General features: G+C 38.8%; 1 protein-coding gene and 1 long non-coding RNA gene across 4 annotated transcripts; one reads left to right on the top strand and one right to left on the bottom strand.

Annotated features, from left to right (window-relative positions):
* Positions 1 to 2,323: 2,323 nt before the first annotated feature.
* Positions 2,324 to 15,302, bottom strand: LOC138620249 (uncharacterized). Its single transcript, XR_011310863.1, has 3 exons — positions 15,078 to 15,302; positions 5,312 to 5,392; positions 2,324 to 2,382 (listed from the first exon to the last, which is right to left on the bottom strand). It is a non-coding gene; the product is annotated as an uncharacterized lncRNA (long non-coding RNA).
* Positions 13,964 to 20,993, top strand: lyl1 (LYL1 basic helix-loop-helix family member). 3 transcript variants are annotated; one of them, XM_069697271.1, is made up of 5 exons: positions 13,964 to 14,240; positions 14,326 to 14,563; positions 15,722 to 17,438; positions 18,874 to 18,971; positions 19,649 to 20,993. In XM_069697271.1, exons 3-5 carry the CDS (start codon positions 16,651 to 16,653, stop codon positions 20,170 to 20,172), a joined length of 1,410 nt encoding a protein of 469 aa, XP_069553372.1. In that variant the 5' UTR covers positions 13,964 to 14,240; positions 14,326 to 14,563; positions 15,722 to 16,650; the 3' UTR covers positions 20,173 to 20,993. The 3 variants fall into 3 exon arrangements, with proteins under 3 accessions (XP_069553372.1, XP_069553370.1, XP_069553371.1); XM_069697269.1 differs by having other exon boundaries at positions 13,966 to 14,240; positions 19,646 to 20,993; XM_069697270.1 differs by lacking the exon at positions 13,964 to 14,240 and having other exon boundaries at positions 14,256 to 14,563; positions 19,646 to 20,993.
* The last annotated feature ends 564 nt before the right edge of the window (positions 20,994 to 21,557 follow it).

Raw genomic sequence — 21,557 nt, 5'->3', positions numbered from 1 at the left:
GCAGATTTCTTGTGTGGAAGTTCATCCTGGAATCACAGCAAAACACGTAATACACCTCTTAGTCCACTAGAGGAGACTGTGTTATGCTGTACTATTGTTATGTTTTGGCTCACTTAGGCATAAAAACTGCACTTATGTATGACCATGGTAAGTTGTATGATGGAGGTCATGTGACCAAGTACAACAAGTGATATAGTCAGAGTAGGAAAAACATGAGGGTTAGGTGGAACAAAAAAAGGTCTTACATCCGGGAGACCGTTCTTTGAATCCATGAGAAAGCACGTCAATGTGGCTTTATTTTAAGTCACCTAAGTAAGTTACTTTTTGCCTCAGCCAAGCGTGAAAAGTACACACATGTAGGACCAATATCAATGAGGGAGGTCATGTAATGAAGTACAAAGTGTGGTAAAGTCCATGTAGGGAAACAGGATGGAAACAGGACTTTCAGTCTTCTTGTCCGTGTGAAAGCAAAAGTCACAGTGGACTTCTTTGAAGTAAAGTAAGTAAGTTACTTAAATAACACACTTAATTTATGTAATGTACGTTTAGTAACTGACAACATATGTAACGCTACTTCCATAAAGTGACTTACTGTCGTAGTTTTAGTGCCTAAACCAAACCAAACTGTAACTGTGTCACAATTAGCACAAACCACAATATTTTTCAAAATGTAAGGTCGTTTTTGGTACATAAACCTAAGGCAGTTTACTTTTCATTAGGCGAGGCAAAACGTGAGACTTTATATCCTGTAGTGGACTGATGGGTATATTATACGCTTTGGCATTAAACTAAGTTGGATAGTTAGACAAAACATTTTAACTCATTTGAGAAATAGTCATTTGTATCTCACACATTTAAAGGCTCTATTCGCAAACTCACACATTCGGAAACAGCTATCAAAGAGCACAACATCATGCCTCAGTGATTTGCTGTTAGATTAGGTTTAGAGGACAAATTTCTGCCATTGAGATATAATGTAAATAAGTAATAAAGTATTCCCTTTTTTTTTTTTTTACCCAACTGGAACAAAGAGGATACTATTACACTGCTCACGCTGACCATATGAGTGATATTATGTCACTGTGAAAGAAAAATTCCAGACTTTCTGCCATTGCTACCTCTATAACTTTTTACCTCCCACCCATGGATACAGTGGGAACACATGCTAAACACACATCACTATATGATAGATATGTACCACATATGTACACACAGACCTACACGCCCTCACAGGCCCACACACACTTCTCATATCCGTAGACTTCTCTATATTCCGAATCCAAGTACTGACATGAGACAACACTCAGTGTTTAAAGGAATCCAGGCACTTTATTTGCCAGCATTTATTGCCCTTTGACTTGCGCGAGAAGGGTAAGTTTCACTGCTTGACTCCAAAAGAACAACAGCGATTGCAGCGCCAAGTGGGATAAAACCTAATAGTACCCAATAACCAGAGCATCAAGGCAAATAACTTTTAATAGTTCCAGGTAACACACCTCACCGACGTAGCTTAGATGGAGAGAACATGGACTGAAGCCTCGGTTATGCATGTTTACCTTTCCACGCTTGCTGGTTTAATTTAAAATCTCATTATGAAAGTGGGCTATGAGGTCAATTTAGCCACTGAGGAGAAATCTGAATATCAAGTAAAGTGGAATTGTGGAAAGGTAAAAAAAAGTATAATGCAAACAGGACGTATACAAACACAAACTCGTCTACTCTATACATGGCCAAGAACTTATAAATACACATTGTTTTCTGTCATTTAAGAGGGTGGTTTTACTGTCATGTTGTGTAATAGCCACATCTTTATCCTGTTAAACATTATTAATTTGGCTTCAACTTTAATCCAGAGTTTATAGGACTTCAAAATGCCTGAATCCCAGAGGTAGAACTTGTGTGTTTGTTGAACAGAGCTCACCCACTGTTAGCTATGCAAACAGCTGTAAACCACACACAGATACACACTCACACATGCTGAAAGAAACAGTGAATCCAGAAGATCTGAGAAAAAAGCTGCTCAACCAAAGTTGAACGTCAAAGGAGCCCTTTGTAAATATCGTGTAAACTGTGTGCTGTAAATGCAGAAATTGAAACACGACAATTACTCGGAAAAGAGCACAGAAAAATGTGACATATTTAAACAGTTTGCATGGAAGGCGTAGTAGAAACTATACTGATGAAAATGAAAAACATCACTATTTAATTTGTTGAAAAATAAATGAACAATGATATGACAGTGCATGTCAAGGTAAAAATAAATAAACTTGAAATATATAGTTCAGAGTTGGAAACGGCATGACAAAAGCAATCTCACCCAGCTGTCGAGGAATTGTTGACTTCATCTGGTGTATTCATGAGCAATCGTGACCTTGAAAACAACTGTTGACAAAGAAAGTTGAAGATGAAAAGCTCCAGAACACAAACTGAGTCTGCAGCTGTTTCTGTTTTTATTTGCAAGAACACATGTTATAAAACTTTGTTTTTCTTTCACATTTTTGTTCCTGAACCTTCTGACTGTATTATAGTTTGTTTTTTTTGGAAACAATAAATAACATGTATATTGATTTTTGGCTGAGCGGAAACATCCAGGAAATTTTTTTAACTTTGTTTGTAATATTCTATTAAATTGAATTAGGTAGTTACCATGTCTTCAAAGGTGGTTTACAGTAAAGAAAAATGGTTTAAGTGTGTGTATACAATGTTTATTTTTTGTTTTAAGTATAAGGTAATGTTATTGTGATTCAGTGACATATTTCAAAATATAACAGTGACATTTCTTGAACAATAGCCCTCCTTTGGATTTAGTTGTGAAAGTTCATTGCTGACATTGGAAACATTGGATCCACTGGATTGTTTGAAAAAAGTTTCTCAGTATATTGACAGAGATTAAAAATAGAAGAAGAAAAAAAAGATCTAAAGATAAAAATCAATGTTAGTGATACATATTACATATGCTGTAATATAATGTGCTATTGAAGAAAGTATTTATAATATTTTGTAGGCTTTTGGTCATTTTAGGAAAAGTGTACTACTGAAAGAATGCTTCATTCTTCTCTTGTTTAATGCTAAAGAGCCTCATAATGACTTCAGAAAGGGTTAAAATCAGTCTTTGGTTCATCTGTACGTACAACCTGTCTCATTCCCTCCAATCATCACCTTCCTAAAACCCACAGTCATTGGATGTGTTTTAACAGGTGGTAATCACTGGTTTATAGAGTGTGATAGCAGCTTGCACAAGTTCCCCCAGGAACGGAAGAAGACACGGAAACAGGGCAAGTGTTTGCGAGTGTGTGGATGTATTTGTGTTATGTATATAACCAGATGACAGACAAATAAGACCAAACACAGAGAAAATTTAGAGGGCCCAGCTGAGCAAGGAGGAGAGGGAGGCTGAATGTTATTTCAGTCACAACGTGCTTAGTTGTCAGTGAGTCCCGTGACCAAAAGCCTTTTCATTCCCGTCTCTCTATTTCATAAACCACCTCTGTACTCCGAGCAGCACATCTGGTGGACAGATGTGTATCTGTCCTCCATCTCTTATTTTCTCTCCCCCTCTCCTTCTTTTTTATTTTGGGCAGGCCTGGTGTTAATCCTTCTCTCCTCCACCTGGCCCAGACCACCCACACATCGAGCAGTGCAGCCGGGCCCACCAGCAGAGAGCAAGTATGTGTGTGTGTGTGTGTGTGTGTGTGTGTGTGTGTGTGTGTGTGTGTGTGTGTGTGTGTGTGTGTGTGTGTGTGTGTCTGTGTATTACACGAGTGGACAAAAGGAAGTCTTTACTTACAAAAATACAGCAAAAATAAAAGCAGACAACTGTAAATGAAGAAATAAGTTTAACTTATCTGTGTAGAAAAATGAATTAAGATTAATCCTGTTGTTATGTTTCTAATAGCACAAAATCGACCAGTCCTGCAAATATCGCAGTACTCATCACTATAAACCGTCTTATTTTTTTGGGTACATGTTATGGATGTGAATGTATATGTTTCTACTCTGTATGGTTACTGTGTTTACACTTGTCAGTGAATCTACTGTCAACTTAAAGTGTACATCAAATGACATTTGCAGGCTTTGTTTGATGTAAATTCTTCTGGTTTTTTTTAAATTTCATTTTCATATTAAATGCAGATGACATTAGGGCAGCATAGAAGTCAGCAAACCCAATCATAATAAGACGACATGGAGAAAAGATTGACAAATTGTCCCTTTAAAAAAATCAGGGAAGTGGCTCGGAGGTCGCTCAATACTTTGCCTTTGTCACCATCTAGTGGGGAAGAGACGTACAGAAGTACCAAAACAATGAAATCCTTACAGTGTACATGAAGAGGGTACACTGAATGCTTTCATGTACCTCTCGGGGAATAAAATAATTGTTATGGTTGTTAACAATCACGGCAGTGTGAAGAAAGTTTCCCCTTTCTGATTACCTCTGAGGTGCCCATGAGCAAGAGCCTCATATCTGCACCAGTGCTGCTTATAGCTGCTAGAAAATAATATTATGGCCTCAATTTTATTTGATCTGTTGTTTTAAAACATTTTCTATAACAGGATGTGGCTAAAGGGATATGCCCTCTTTGTGTCAAGGATATTAGTGCTATGTCTATTTATATATGTAAACATAAAACATATAAAAACATCCATATTATTTTCTTTTCATAGCATCCATGTCATGGTTCAAAATCTATGAAATATAGCAAAGTACATCTGAGCTGAAAAAAAAAAAGTATCAACTCCAATTATTAAAAATACTTACAAAATCAATATTGGTAATATTTATGGAAATTAGGCCTGAAAAAAGACTTTTGGATTAGTGAAGTACAACAATTTACACTGTTAAATTTATACCATGGCTTTGGTAAATGAGATCCTATGGTGGGCAACTGAAGTGCATTTGTATAGTAACAACTAAATAGCCATTTACACTATGATTGATTAAAATGATCAAATAAACATTCTATACAGTACCTTTTTTTTATCAAAGTAGTAGGAACCTGATATTTTTAAATTAATGTATGCATGTTTTAGTTTTTCATAAAAACATAAAACCCTTTTGGTGAAAATGTGACAGGTAAGGATCAAACAATTTAGCCTTAAAACAAAAGCAGACAAAAGTACCTTTTACACTATTGCAACAAAAAGGTTTTTCTGTCCCACAAACTAAAATAGGTGGACCTTTTTTGTATAATAATATTGGGCCTGTTTTTTAAGTGACAGAGTGTATATTACTTATTCATACTGTAAATAAGGCAGGTATTACACCTTAAATGAGAAAACTTGCATCCAAAATGTCCAAGGATACAATTTTTACCTGTATTTGGCTTCACGGAAATACTTCTTTTATGTCTGCCACCATGGAGGAGCTCCATTTTCCCATATCCATGTGCGAATACTGGAAATAAAAAAAAGAAAGTGATAGAGAAATTATGAATACATATTTGGATTCACTGACCAAAAGTATTTTTATTTTGCATGGGATAAAATCTTTGTTAAAAAGTGTTATCTACAAAAGTCACATGCAGAACTTATGACATCAGGTTTCGGAATGAGTAAAACACACAGACAGACACCAGGCAGATTGGTGGATGATGGTGTACACAGTAAAATAACAGCTCGTTGCTACAATGGTTCCCAACTTCCATCCATGTATTGGTAAATGGCAACACGTTTTGTAAAACGAAAGCATTTTAAATAAAAAAGCAAACTAAACCCGCTTTCCAACACAAACAACCAAGTACTGAGAGAGAGTGAGCGCCATACAGGAAAACATATATTTTGAATTAGTGAGAGAGAAAGTGGAAAACTGATGCTGTGTTTCCTATTATTGCAGGATGGGGGTTGACAACAGGGCCGAGTCCCTCCAACACGCTGTGGACACACCAGTGGAATTTGTACGGTCACTGTGCTGATGGTGAGAAATATGAGAGAGGAAGACACAATATGCTGTTGTTCCACACATCATGATCTAAGTGACACACACACGCACACACACACACACACACACACACACACACACACACACACACACACACACACACACACACACACACACACACACACACACACACACACACACACACACACACACACACACACACACACACACTGTATGCATGCCTAGTGATAATCACACACTCATCTGTCCTCAAGTGCTCAATTAGCAACATAAGCTTTTGGCACTAATGCACAGGCAATCAAACAAGCACACACACATTCATGCATATATATATACACACACTCTCTTACAAAGGCTATTGTCAGTGCTCATCTCATGGAAATATTTGTAATTGTGTTGCCAAAAGTGGAAGTGGATGTGAGTTGGCCGCATGAAAAGACACAGTGCTCTCGTAAAGTTCTGCACGTAATGAGTGACGCTTCAGAGTCATAGGTGAGCGCGAGGCCTTGAGGTCAAATGAGTCAGACCTGTGTTACTGGGCCGGCACTCGACTGGGTCATCCCACCGCCAACCCATCTTTCCTGACTCTCTTTACTGATGATGCTCAACGACCATGTTGCAAACCGAGGAAGTCTACGGAAGAGATTCACCCAAATCAAATGAAACATATTAAAAACAAGCTATAAAGAACCCACATTAGCGTGAGAAAGTCAGTAATATCAGCAATGCAAGCAGTGAATGGATGCGAGTTGTATGCTGTGTAGTTGTTAACAGTGCAAACACAAAAATAGGTTGTCAGCCAATTGTCATCTAAAGTATGTTAGGACCGCCTCCGAGATAGTGGGAGGGGCTTCACAACTGTTTGAATGATCCTATAAAGTATGGGTTCACCATATCTTAGGATGCATAATTGCACCAATAAAACTACCTTTACATATTTGTGCCATGTTGTAACATGCGTAAAAACATATCAATAAATAACAAAAAAAACTAGGGAGTAGACAAAAGATTAAAACTGATATGACAAAAACGAGAACTTGGAGTCAAAAAAAAGCTGCAGCGTAAAATATATTTAAAAGATCTTATTTATTTGGTTATATTGGATGTAAATGGTGGAAAATGTACTTTTTTATCAACTGAAAGCACGTCAAATGAAAAAATATAAAATGTTTTTTTTTTCTTTAACCTTAAAAACAAATATATTGAATATCTGTTCTATTTTTGGCTCATCTAACATTATATTATCTGATATGGAGATCCTCAGAATATCCATTGCTTGCACAAGTTACCATCCTAGCCGTATCCCAGACTTCTATTTACGCCTTCAGCAAAAACACAAATTGTCTGTCCAGCCTCTGCAGCCAGCATGTAAAGCATAACGCAAACATTTTATAGACAAATGACTGCAGTCAAACAAGCCAATATTTACCTTGTATATTTACCTATATTTTCCATGTATACCGTACATGTTCCTCCATCAAAACTTATGGATTTGTATTCATTTTGGGAGCTGAAAAATATTCTTGATTTCAGTACCTCATGAAAACACGGCGCTGTGCCACTTTCCTGGCTCCTGTTGATGTGGAATGTACAGTATGTGTGCAATCAAGGAAACTATTGATTGAGCCCCCATTATGCTCTGATAAGCTCGCAGGCAGACCACGCTCTCCCTCCCAGCTGGGTGAGTCTATTCTGAGACAGGAGACAATAAAGGAACCCTTGCTCCTACCTCCCCATGTCTCTGTTTGTTATTTTTCTCTATCGCCTGTACATTACCTCTTTTTCTTTGTTACTTTTTCTTCCGCTCCTCTCCCATCTTCTTCAACCAAACCCACTCTGCAGGGCTCTGATTTCATCTTTTTAAAATGTATGTTTATATGTGCGAGTAAGGAGCTTTGGTACCCTCACACCTGCGGCTGTGGCAGATATTTCCTGTTTGGAAAAGGGCTCACCAAACACCCTAATCTACCTCTTTGCCCACCCTTGTAGCCTGCCTCTCTACACCCCCCCCCTCCCCCCCGCCCCTCTCTGAAATCCCCGCCCACAATCCTCCCCTCCACTTCTCTGTCAAACCAGGAAGTGTGCACAGGAAACAGCTGTCCCTCACGTCCGCCTGCTTGCCCTTGGCCAGGTGCATCCTGGGAACGGAGCGATGTGTGACCGTCGACACTGTACGAGGTGCCGTTACAGTAATCAGGATTACCATTAACTTTACACCGACAGAAGATCAGAATAAGGTTCCTTGCTAATCTTATTTCTGAAGTGGATTTTTTGTTGGGAAAAAAAAATCAACAGTGATGATGCCTCCATATCACAGGATATCAGTGAGGATGAACTAAAACATTTTTCTCTTGAATGACCTTCTCCACAAATTAAAGGTGAACTCCACTGACTTTTCAAAGCAGGTGTTAGGGAGCACTTTTGCATTTATGTCGAAAATTATAAAGCTGTTTTCTTCACCAGCCTGACACTTTTGACTCTTTTCAGTGTCAAAGCTGCAAATGAGCAAAAAAAAAAAGCAGCTGCTGGTTTTATTATTTTTATAAATCGTATGGTGTTTTTACAGCTATTGTCTTCTGTTTATTTTCGTCGAGCTGCAACTTGGTTCCCAAAGTAACAAATATTTTGCTGTCAATGATTTGTGTCATTCTACAAAATGACAATGAACCATTGATATTCTTGTTATTCTTTTATCATTTCGGCTGAAATATTTCAACTGAAATCTTTTGGTTTATGTTCATATTGCTGCATTCATGCTACCTACTGTTTTTTTTTTTATCTTGACACACAGATGATCTTCACACTTAAATGTTTTCTTGATTTACTGTTAAACAGGCATTCAGGAATTTTCACTTATTCATTTTACATATTCCAGTCCAGAAAAAATGCTGAAATGTGATGCAAATGTCCTAACATTGTGTTTTTCTTCCACAAGACTGTTGTTTTATTTTCATACAAAACATTTTAAATAAATCTGTCTGCTCCTGTGTTGTAATAATATTTCCTATTGTTTTTGCAGTGGCCTAATCCTTGTGACACCTGTGGTTGAATCAAACAACTGCCGAGGCTTGTTGAAGTGGATCAGGTCTATGTCATGTTTTATAGGTGAATGAGATTTGATTCAGCATAAAACCATCCTCGTGTTTGTCCTGAATCTCAACATAGACCCAATCTCTCTGTGTTGTCTGGACTGTGGCTGGATGACCAGTCTCCAGGACAATCAGGAAAAATAAACAAAGTTGACATCAGTCTCTGTGGAGGAGAGAGAGCGTCTGTCCCGGCCAGCGCTCGCAGCATTGTTTGTCACTTTCTCCATGAAATGCACCGTGAATATTGCCTCAAACAATTAAGTTCCAGTGATCCCTATCGCCGGGCGCACAATAGTGTTTACATGCCGTGGAGGAAGTGTGGCCATGGAGCCCACTTTGGGGAGTGTGTATGTGTTTTCTTGTGCATGTGCATGTCCTCATTGTATGTTCCTTTGGTTTTTAGGACTCTAAGCTTACTCTGCATTCTCAAGGTCAAAAATATTGGTGTCATAATGTTACTTTTTAAAAGCACAACAATTAAATTCTCTTAATCTCTGAGGTGTAATCTGAAAGATGAACTAAAATGATGCTCCTTTTATGAAACTGAAATGTAAACTTATTTTATAAGTAATAGAGAACTTATTTCTAGCGAGTTGGTCTGGTATTACCAGTAGCTTATGGTGGCTAATGTTAGCTATACTTGTGATCAATCAATGTGTAATGGACATTTCTTTCTTTCTTTATTTCATTTAAAATATTTAAGCCCCATCTGGTCACCCAATGATGATGCCTTTAAAATAATGTGAGTCAAGGGATGTGGGAAAATGATAGTACGTTCAACACGCTAGTTGGGGTGACTTTATTGTCCTTACAGTAGCTGCTATTCAGTACGTGTTATCATGTCTTGCCAAACAACATTTCAAAACATTGGTCACACCAGGATTTCACATAGCAAAATTCCCCTGCACGTCTTTGTTAATATTTGGGTTTATGAATTCATAGAACGAGATACTCCTTGTGGGGCAAGTTGGTGAACTACTACACCAGGCAAGCTAACGCTATGTGGCCAGCAGTAGTCACAGAAGCTCTTTTGTTTTTGCTATTTTCTGGTATCTCTTTCTTGGGATTGTTGATCGTTTTATTCAATAAAGGCCCAACAAAGAGGTAAAAAAAAAAATTAAAAAAAATCCAGTTCCCTTGCTTGTTAGGGTAAGGGCCCTTAATTTATATAAAATAAGAGATTGCACCATCAACTCCTGTCTACAAAACTCTTTGAGAGGCAGTTCATACTGTGACACAGCAGTCTGTGTCTAACCCAACAGCAGGAGAAAATGTCTCATGTTTGTTGAAAAGTTTTCAAAAATTGTGAAGACCGCTTGCAATTCCATTGAACCGAATAGGTTTCTACACTAATTTTACTGTTTTGAAGCTCTGTTGACCTGTCCACTGAATTCTGCTACCCGTTTGTGTCGGTTACCGTGACACACAGGTCCAAATAAACTACAATTCAAAGCTGGCATTTTTCTATAGTACACAAAAACCCACGAGGTTTTAATTCTCCTCTCCTCACCCACTCATGCTCACTGGCCAAGCAAGGAGATCAGTGTTTCAGCAGATGCGCACACACTCATTTCACACATGCACAAAGGCTCCCCCATCGATACTCCTTTTATTGAGCGGGGTATTTTAAGGTAGCCAGGGGGGGGGGGGGGGGGGTAGGGCGCAACAGCAGCGCTCTATGATTAAAACAATCCTCTCTTGATTTCTTCCTCACTCAGGGGAAAAGCGGAAGCCGTCTGTTATCTCTTGTTTCTATTAATATTATTACCCCATTTGCAGTTTGAGTGTTCACGCAGCGCCTTAAATGAGGGAGTTCACGATTTGCCCTGCGATTGTCTGAGAAGTCAGGGTTTTACCTTCAGTCGGGGAAACCCAAAATGTAAACTGTTTTGTGGCTCACAGGGTTTCATCAGATTTACTTAACAGCAGAGCCTTGGAGAAACCAAGCATATCGCCACCATACTGTGACGAACAGTTTCTTATTAAGTTAATTATTATGTAATTAGGAATCATAAGGATTTTTGACTTTTTTTCATATAGTAAAATAATCTTTACCTCACATGCAAGCATTCATATGTTTCAGCAAAAACTCAAATATAACTCTAACTTTTTATTTTAACAATCTAACAAACTGAGAAGCTGCCTGCAGGAACACAAAATACAAAAATAATAAATATTCAGCCATCTTTAAAAAATGTTTAAACATTTAGTTATAATTGCTTAAGACATTATTATCGAACAAGTCAAGGTTGTTTGTTTAATTTCTTTCACTATTTTATGAAAGTGCTTCAATTCTCACCTGTCTTCAATTGTAGATCACTGACAGCATTAAAGCTATTATTCTATCTTTCATATTTTACTTTCTTTTTTTCCCCCTTCCAATCTATGGCAACCCCTCAAAATATCAAAATGGCCCATTTTACTCCTTCTGTCTTAACTTTTAACTTTGATTTCTGTATGAAAATATTTGCCTTAGATTTCTCATCCGCAAAATCAGTCTACACAAAAAAGAAATGCATTTAGAGGCATTTTTTTTCAGTATCCATATTTTGAATAAACTCCAAAAAGACAGCCATAAAATGAACACTTTTAAAGAATTAAAGCTTTACGACTAATACAACAAGGTGACAGAATTAGATGTGATTATTTTTAACAGGAGCACACGGTATACTGTACAGAACAAGAAAAAAGCTAATCCCAAAGGATTTCTTTCTGTCCCTTGTGTAGCTTTTTATATATTACAGGCAAATTCATGCAGGCGCATCGGTGCCACTACAACGTTATTCTAGCATAGAGTGTGATCAACCAGAACCACAGCTGTCCGACGCAAAAAGTGTGACGACCAATAGATGACACTGTCTGCACTCCGATTCTAGACTAGTGTTATTTCTGCATATTCAGATCCAGTAGTTATTGTTCTTAATGATGATGATGATGATGTATGATTGTAAATGAAAAAAAAAAAAAAAAAAAATGAAAAAACAATAATGGTAATGATGATGAAGGTGATGACAGATTTGTTGAGCAGTTCTTCAGCAGACTGCTTTGTTTCCCAGGACCTTGAAGGTCACGTAACTGTAAAGCCTTTATAATGTTTGTGTTTCAGTCTGTCTAAGAAGGAAATGACTGAGGGAATGTAAAAGAAGTGCTGACCCTGAGGCTGAAAGAGACACAGAGAGAGAGAGGGAAAGAGAGAGAGTTTGGGAAGACACAAACAGGAATGGGTGAGCACAGAGGAGAAAGGGTGAGAGGTGGATTAAGGAAGGAAGTTTGGGAGCTCTTGGAGAGGAAAGTTACCCCAATGACAACTTGTGTATTGGTCATCAGAAACCCAGGTGTGCTGTGATGTCATAGCACAAACCAGAGACACCAATTCTGTCACGAGTACAATAAATAAAGACCATTTGTGTCGGTATAATGCAGTTAAATACACCACATACCCTGCTACATTGGTGCAAAGTTACAAAGTACATTCACAGTAGATTTTATGCTACTTTTTACTCCTACGTGTCGGAGGGAAATATTGAACTTTATGTTCTACTACATCTATTCACCAGCTTTAGCTACTTTTAAGATGAAGATGTGACAATGGATAATATCATAATCTTTTAAAATTTCAGATCTATGTCTGAGTTGTTAATAGCTCCAGCAAACCGTGACTTCTCCCTTTAAACTCGTCACATGGTTTCAATAAAAAAAATTAAAAAAATTCAAATAATCACATTTTTCACCAAACATTAAAGATTAGAGAAAAAGTCCAAAAACTGAAAACAGATTTGCGGACCAGAACTTAGTTTTTCATTCTCTCCTCTGCCAGTAATCATCGGACGACCCCTCACATTTATCAAATATAATCATATATCAGTCAGATGGACCAAACCAGGACTTTTACTTCAATACTTAAACTACATTTTGCTGCTAAAACGTCTGTACTTTTACTTCAGTAAGATTTTGCATGCAGGACTTTTACTTGTAATGGAGTATCTTTACTTTACTTTACTTTGATGTATTGGTAAGACCTGAGCAGGCTTCCACCACTGCCTTGCTAATTATTTTCTCAGTTAAACGTCCTGTTGCTTTGTCTAGCCTTAAAAATATAATAATAATAACAAATACCCATTTTAATTTCCAGGAGCCAGAAACGGCATTGTCTAATTATAGTTTGATACAACAAACTGAAATATATTTGCTTTACTTTTATATATGACAAAGAAAAATGTCATATCCTCAAATTGGCGATATTAAACCAAGAAATATGTTAAGTTTTGACTGAAACAATTGTTAGTTTTTTATCAACACAGTTAATTTCAGTCAGTGAATGAATGAATGAATCAACTGACTAAATTTGTCTGAAATCCTTTAAGTATAACCATTAAGTGTTTGTATAACACATTATTGGGGATATTCTTTGCTTATAATCAACATGTGAAAACAAAAATAACAGCAGACATTTTGAACAAAGATATTGCAGTAGGAGATTTCCCAAGTGACTGTGCTATCTTTTGTACGTGTAAGTCTGCACATTCTCTGTATGTGTGCGTATGTATACATGAATAAGCATGTGCATTTTCTGTTTCATATTTTGTTATATAACAGTCCAGATCGCGTCAAAGTCTGGGACTGACCAGTCTAGTGCAGTGTGTGTGTGTGTGTGTGTGTGTGTGTGTGTGTGTGTGTGTGTGTGTGTGTGTGTGTGTGTGTGTGTGTGTGTGTGTGTGTGTGTGTGTGTGTGTGTGTGTGTGTGCGTGCATACATGCATGTAGGTGTGAACCTGCTGGTGTGCGTGTGTGTATGTGTGTGTGGGTATTGGTGGTGGTGGAGGAGGAGGGGTGGTGGTGGAGGTTCCTTATCTGCAGGCCACAGGCAGCTTTTGAGCTCTTATCAGCAGCCACCATATTGTACTCGCACATCCTCTTGTCCAGCAGGGAGCGGAAAAACTCTCCTTGCAAAATGGTTCCCTCTCTCTCCCTCTCTCTCTCTCTCTCTCCCCGTTCTCTCGCTCCCATTCCCACCTCACATTTACCAGTACCAGAACTCTGGCAACCAACTAGAGCATTGTGTCTTCTTGGCAAAGACAGCTAGCGAGGGACAGACAGGGATAGACCGGACAGTGAAAGACAGAGAAAAAGAGAGAGAGAAAGAGAGGTGAGAATGACATATGGACTGGAGGGGATGGCAGAGATCCGCACCATCCATCTCCACGCTTTGAGTACGTCTTCGTTCAAAGGAGCAACTTTCCAACGAAAAGCAAACATGTATGTTTTCTCGGTCTTTTGGCCTCGTTCTGACTTCATGTCTTTGCAACTGGTTTTTATTTATAATTATTTTTAATTCTTGAAGGGATTCACCCGAGTATAAAGAGTGTGTCGAGCGGCGTCAGGCCGTTTGGCTCCAGTTCTGAGCTCAGAAAGTGACAAACAGACGCTGACAGGTTGCAGTGGACAGTGAGCGACCTGAAGGAGGAGAGCAAGCACGTTAAGCAATGAGCCGATACAACATGTGCGCTCACAGATCACTTGAACTCTAAGGGATTTTGCATGACAGAGAGACGAGCCACACTGGATGTCAAAATGTATCTGTGAGTATTCACGTATATTTACTGTTTCTTTTTTTTTCCATTTTTCTACACAGTACAAGTGGTTTGCAGCCTGTGAGAATTATTGCAAATAATGATAATAATACATCCGATAGAGGTTTCCAATAGAGATCTCTGTTAATTTTTCCATATGTTATTTAGTATGCAGCATATGTTGGTACATTTAATAAAATTCACTAACGCGGTACAAAATTCTCTAAACGATAAAGACTTTTTTTTTTTTCATTTTGTGATGAATAGATTAAGACAGAAATTTTTATATTTAATCGTGTTTGTCAGAAAGTATAAAATTCTGCAAAAATATCAATTATATTTTTGAGACAGTCACCTTGCTGTGCTAAATATATACAAGGCAACATGGTATGAATGGAAAGACACATTGGATATATTTACATTGTTTGGGCAATGAAATATTTATTTTAATAAAGATTTTAATTAAATATTTTATCAAAATTTTAAATGATTGCTTGTAGTGAAAAAAAAAAATGTAACTTACGATTGCTTTGTTTCTTGGGTTCTACTGCAAAATGAATTATCCTTCAAATTTGTGCAGTTCCTTTCACCTCAGGCTAGTCCTACTGAAAAAAATATTGAATATTAATCTGCTCCTCTATTTCTGTGCAGATCTTTAAGTTTTTTTTTTTTTAAACGGAGATATTTTTACTAAATGCAAAGATATCACTACTGCAAAATTATAATGTTAAAAACTATGTCGTGCCTCTTCATCACTCTAAAAGACGGAACTGTCCAAAATGAAGACAAGACCACAAGAAAAGACAAAACAGGAACAAATGCGATTGCAAAACCTGAGGAATCATCAGAGCCTGACACTTTGCAGAGCAGAGTACAAACAAATATTTCCATTCATTCTCACTATTACAGCAAATTGACTTGGTATTCAGCATTTAAGCTCCCATCAAAACTGAGGTATGAAATACATTTCCATTAAGTGAATTCAGATTTTTGACTGTAGCCCAGCTTCCACTGAGGAAACCTCAAACAACAACCAGCACAAGTTATTGTATTGCTTACGTACAAACTGACCTTTGGAACAGATTTTCATATCTTATTGCCTATACTAAATATACACCAAATACTATATCCTGAGTGCATTTTTTTTCTTTTTCTTTTGTTCAACAGACTCTTTGATATCAATCCAATCTTCAACGATCTGGGACGTTTTCAATCCTTAAAAGAATTTTGACTCACATCCTCAAAATACAAGCAGACACACGGGTAGACGGACAGACTCATTAAGAGCAGCCGCTGGAGACTCATTCAAAACCTAGAATTTGCTGCTCAGGATGTACTGTGAAACAAAATACAGACATCCAGTTCACATCAAACCGCAACAGCCAATTCTGCTACACACTGGATCCAGACACAATCACACAGAAGTAGCCCTTCATTCAACACTGCAACACATGTATGTACAAATCCAAACATTTGTCTCACTGGAACCATCTGCAATGCTCCAGTGAGGGAATGAAAACAGACTGAAATTTACTTTACACTTAGAGCAGCATAACAGGAGGATGTATAGAAATTAGATTTTTTTTTTTTTAAGGAGTTTTATCCAAATCTAGTTTTTAAAGATAGAAGGTGTCATATGCTGCACAGACTGTAAAACCCTGTGAGGCAAATTTGTGATTTCTGATATTGGTCTATAAAATTGACTTAATCTCGATCAGACGGAAGCTGTAGCTCCAGGCAAGACACTGACGGATAGAGGACTTGCATGCGGACACTTGCAATTTAGAGCTATTAAAGGACGTCGGGTTTGTCAGAAGAAAATCTACATTTCATGTGAGATAGAGAAGCAAAAACACTCCAAATATGCAGGAAAGCAGAGAGAGGAAGAATAAATAAAGAGTTCGCCTTCATGGAGAAGACTTAGCTAGGAGAGGTTTAAAGTCTCCGTAGGACTAGCTGCAGGTGGAAGACATGAACACATTAGTGGCTCTCTAACTAATATAAAAACACAGCACGGACGAGACACCCACCCCCGGGCAGCTGAGAGGAACAACAGCTTGACATTGACATAGGTTTTCTCAAAAGACTTCACCACCATGATGGAGAAGCTGAACTCCACTGGCCCACCTGCCTCACCTCACGACCTACCTCGCCCCTCCTCCTCCTCCTCCTCCTCTTCCTCCTCCTCCTCCTCATTCTCCTCCTCTCCCTCCTCACCATCCCGTGCTTCCGTGGAGCAGCACAGTCACCTTCAGAGCCAGACTTTATCATCCTTGGATGGTCTCAGCAGCCCACATCCTACTAACAAGACAGGGCACAGGGGACACACGGATGTCCCCACCGCTGGCTCGATTCAGTCCCCCATCACCCCGACGACGGTGTTAACCAATCACCAAGCAGATACAGCTGCTGCACCTGAGCCCATCGCCATGGAAACGGACAAGGCCAAGGAAAAACCAGGGGGGCCAAAGAGCACCACCACTCCCGCTGCTTTAACCAATGGGTCCTCAACTCTTTGCTCTCCACCTCCACTCCTCCCAGCACCAGCCAAGACTTCCCTGTGCCCTCTACCCCCTTCCACCTCCACAGCGTCCTTCCCTTCATCCTCATCATCCTCTTCTCTTCCTCCCCACATTCCAGTCATCAGCCTCGGTCACAGCAAGCCCCCTCTCCCGCTCCCTAACACGCCTTTGACTGCCCTCCACCCAATTCCCAACCTCCTACACGGGCCCCATGGGGACATTCGCCGCAGTCAGCTGAGCTGTTTACCCGTGATCAGCCCTGGAGCTTCTGGATCTGCTGGAGGCCCTGGAGGCCCCCCAGCTGCCTCTCCGGGGCCCCTGCTGCCTCAGCAGTACCTGCCAGCCCACCCCTTCTTCAGCAGGTGAGATTTGGCTAATTTGAATTCATCCATAAGCACGGTGATTCCTAACTTTTGAGCCTCATGACCTCTAACAATTAAGCAGTTAATACTCTTTTGAATCTTTGTCACATACAGGTAGCTTTCTTTTTTTAAATGTTTAATTTTAATAACATCTGAAGGCCTAAAGAGCTAAAGCTGACTAATTAACAAGAAAGAAAAAAGCAATGAATGGTGTAAAACCTGAAAACAATCAAGGGTATTTGTATTTTTACCTCATTATATGGTTCCAACCCAGAGAGATTGAAAACTACAGTGTTATTACAGCACTAATAGTGTTATCCTCAGTGTTATGGCAGAATGAGAATAATGAACAACGTTATTAATGGAATATCTTTTTTATTGCAGCTAAATAATTCTGGAGGTTGCACTCGAACATGAAAGGAAAATTTGCAATTGAAAAGTCTGATTTATGGAACATTTAAATGTATGAAGTCTCAGTGGACAGATAGCACATACTCGTTCACCTCCTTTTCACTCGGCCTGCAAACGGATACGGATAGCTTAACTGTAAAATCTTCGATATAGCTTCCTGAGATGTTACGAGTGATGATGTTGCTTCGCTGCTAACAATGCCAAGTTTCTGTTTCATATGAAACCCCAACTGCTGGGATTTCATGACTTCCCATCATGATTGATAGCAGCTTCACTGCACTGATATGTGAAAATGACAGCAGGATGTGTGCTGTTATAAAAGGAATCTCACATTTCTCACGCTAAATTTACTCAACAGAATATTTGGTTCCTGAACAGAAGTTGAATCACTGAATGTTGTTTGTGTGCGTTTAGTTTTAATTACAGCTAAATTTAGTCATTAAACTGACAAAAGGCGACAAAACAGTACTCTTAAGGCTCTTTTTGGGCTCGAGGAGTTGGCAACTCTTCGTTTACTCTCATGAAGAAAGGCATTCATTTGCAGTCTTTATCAAAGCCCTCCTACTGTTCATCTTTTCTTTACTCCAAAAAGGATTTTCCACACAGTGTCTGTGTAACAGAAGAGCATCCACTGTGTAAAAAGTGGGACTTTTTTCACAGTGGATACATCTATGGCGTCCCCATCTGTCATGGAGGTCTGGGAATAGGATCCTCTCCCCTTTTCTCTCTGGTTTGTTTGTAGCTTTGAGCATTGATCTATTCCATCCCCTTGAAGTAGAATCAGCTAGTAACCAGGCTTAATGAGACTGGGCTAAAACTCTGCATGCACACTCAATCAACGCCACCACCATAATCAAACCTCCATTCATGGCTTCTACTATCTTCTTGCCTTCTCCCTCCACTCCGAGATTTATCTCCTTTTTTGCATAATTTAAAGATTTCTGTAAATTTGATTTTGTGAACATTTTATTGGAAATGGTTTAAAAAATAGTAATAATAATAATACATATTTTTCTGTTTTCAGTTCTTACCTGGGTGCCTCTGGAGGAAGCTATGGTGTTATCAGCAACAGTCGAATCAAGCGGAGGCCGTCTTCACACTTTGAGATGGAGATCAATGAATGTGAGTTTCTGTCAGACCAAACAAAGGATTAGATCAATAATGAGACAGCCATAGTTTGCATGTTTCAAACTTAATTGGAGGAATTGCTGCCATTTATGTGTTTTTACACTGCCATTACGTCCCATGAAAAAAAAAACTACACCAACAATGTGATAGTCACATATAATTTTTACCTTCCATTTTCAATGCCCTGCCTATCTGTGGTTTTCAGCTCCGAGACTATTTGTAACTGCTGGAGAAATAGATATCTAAAAATGACTCAAAAATATTTAAATCTTTAAAAAAAAGTGAAATAATTCCCTCAAACATCTGTTTACTATCATTTTTTTGCAACGTTATTCAAATTGAGGTAAAAAGTGCATTTGTTTGGAGTCTGATTTCTGCAATACAAAAGTGGTAGACAACTGAGTAGTTACAGCAACACGGTGTCAACTGTGAATAAAATATAGTGTTCATAGTCATGGTAATAACAGAACCTGGTTCACAGACGTGTTTTCGGACAATGATAGAGGTCTAATGCACAGAGAAGTCTGGCTTTGGTTTCTTGTTAGTGCTGAAGAATCCAATCATGGTTGGGTTTGGTCATTTTATGGCATTTGATGACGGTAAGTAAATTGGATATCAACTTATCTTTCACAGTCCCGTGCATTTACATTGTTTTTATGTGTTCCTAGCAGGTCCTCCTCAGAAACTTGCCCGCCGTGTCTTCACCAACAGTCGAGAGCGCTGGCGACAGCAGAACGTGAACGGGGCTTTCTCCGAGCTGAGAAAACTCATTCCCACACATCCGCCTGACAAGAAGCTCAGCAAGAATGAGATCCTCCGTCTGGCTGTGAAGTACATCAACTTCCTGGTCACTCTGCTCAATGACCAGGCCCAGGACAAGAACAGGGACTCAGCTGAGGACGACGCTGATAATGAGAGCACGGTAGCTGGGATGGACAGCAAGAAGTCAAACCCCCTTTTTCAGTGCGACACTCCACCTGCAACAGCCCGTCCCGCCATGGCAGCAGCCTGTAGAGACAGAGACTCAACTGACTCAGTCATTGCCCTGGCTAATTCACCAGCAACATCCAGTTGCTATGGAGACACGGACAGTGAGGAAAGCTGTGAGGCAAAGACCTCTTTGGTGACCCATGAAATTCTGGGAAAGGTCAAGGGTCAGATAAGGATCACGGCAGCTACAAATGATGAGCGGTGACACCAAAAGACAGGAAACAATAAGGTGTGGACTCAATGGGAGTTTAAATTTCACACCAACAGACAGGATCCACAAAATACACAATGTGTTTGAGGAACCAGTGTGTTTTTTTTCTTCAGTCACCCACTGCTTGAAGATGAACTCCTAAGCAGCAGGAATATGTAAGAGTGGGATTTTTGGTGGGATTTTTGGTGGGATTTTGGTATTTTAACAGTCTCTGTGTGTTTTCCAGTAGAGTGCTAACATTGACTGTGAGGCTCTGTGCTTTAGTAAAACACCAAACTGTGCTTTGGGGCAGGCTGAGGCATGCAATTTCACAGAACATTCAAACCAATCTGTCTCTATCTCCGTTACAACAATCCATGTAATCATTATGGATCAAGAACACGGATGAATGATACAAAACAGATTCCTGAAAGTCAAATTAGATTGTTTCTGGATAGGTTTAGATAGAAAATATTTTTATGTGTCAATAAAAATCAAACAATCAGGGAAATTCAGGATTTTTAAATCCACCTCTGTAGGACCCATAAAAAAGAAATATCTCTCGAAAATGATAAAAATCTGGTATTTTGTGCCAGTTTGAATACATTCTCAGACATTTACATGTAGATAAATGCCTCGGTTCAGTTATGGTAACTTTGAGTGCCACATACTTTGCCTGCTCTGCCTGCAGAGAAATGCATGGCATGCATTCATGAATGGAAGTTGCTGTTTTTAATATCCCTGCTGTTCTTATTGTCACAGAAGCAGGGCCCACCCTGACATTGTGACACACTTGTCCCAGACAAAAATAAAGTGTCTTAGTTTGCTGTTCCTTATTTGACATCCTCTTACTGCGCTCCAAAGACTGCTCTTTGTCAGCACGATTTTGCAACACTTCCAAATGTTTTACCGCTTTGGTTTTGGGGACATTTGAGTCTTCTCAAAGTGTTCATTAATCTTATTGTGAGATGATCATAATACCCAACAGATGTTAAATACAAAAATGCTAAATTGTCACATTTATGATGGGTGGAAATGTACCTAATTTTACCTTATTTTGAATATTTATTTTAAACAATAATATATGCACATAGGTCATATGTCCTGTCACCACACATTATATGAGCTGAATAGCCAAAGCACAACTGCATTTTGTTCACCACAATGAAAGATTGATAATGGTGCTTTTAACAAGAAAGCAATACACAACTGACAAAGATTAAAAAAAAAGAATTAGTGATGTGACACGAAGAAGCCGGATGCAATGTTCCCTGACTTTTCTTTGACAATCCTAGCAATGGAAAACAAACTGTTGTTTTCATCATTATGCGATGAAGTGCTGGTGTTTTCCCAGGCAGCACATTTACAGTGTACTAAAAAAACAACTATATTTGTAAAGC

Source organism: Brachyistius frenatus, unplaced genomic scaffold, assembly GCF_029030835.1.
Source record: "Brachyistius frenatus isolate BFR_SWC_R1_liver_20210118 unplaced genomic scaffold, ASM2903083v1 Contig_23, whole genome shotgun sequence".
Lineage (NCBI taxonomy): Eukaryota > Metazoa > Chordata > Actinopteri > Embiotocidae > Brachyistius > Brachyistius frenatus.
This window is presented reverse-complemented; position numbering and strand designations above follow the sequence as displayed.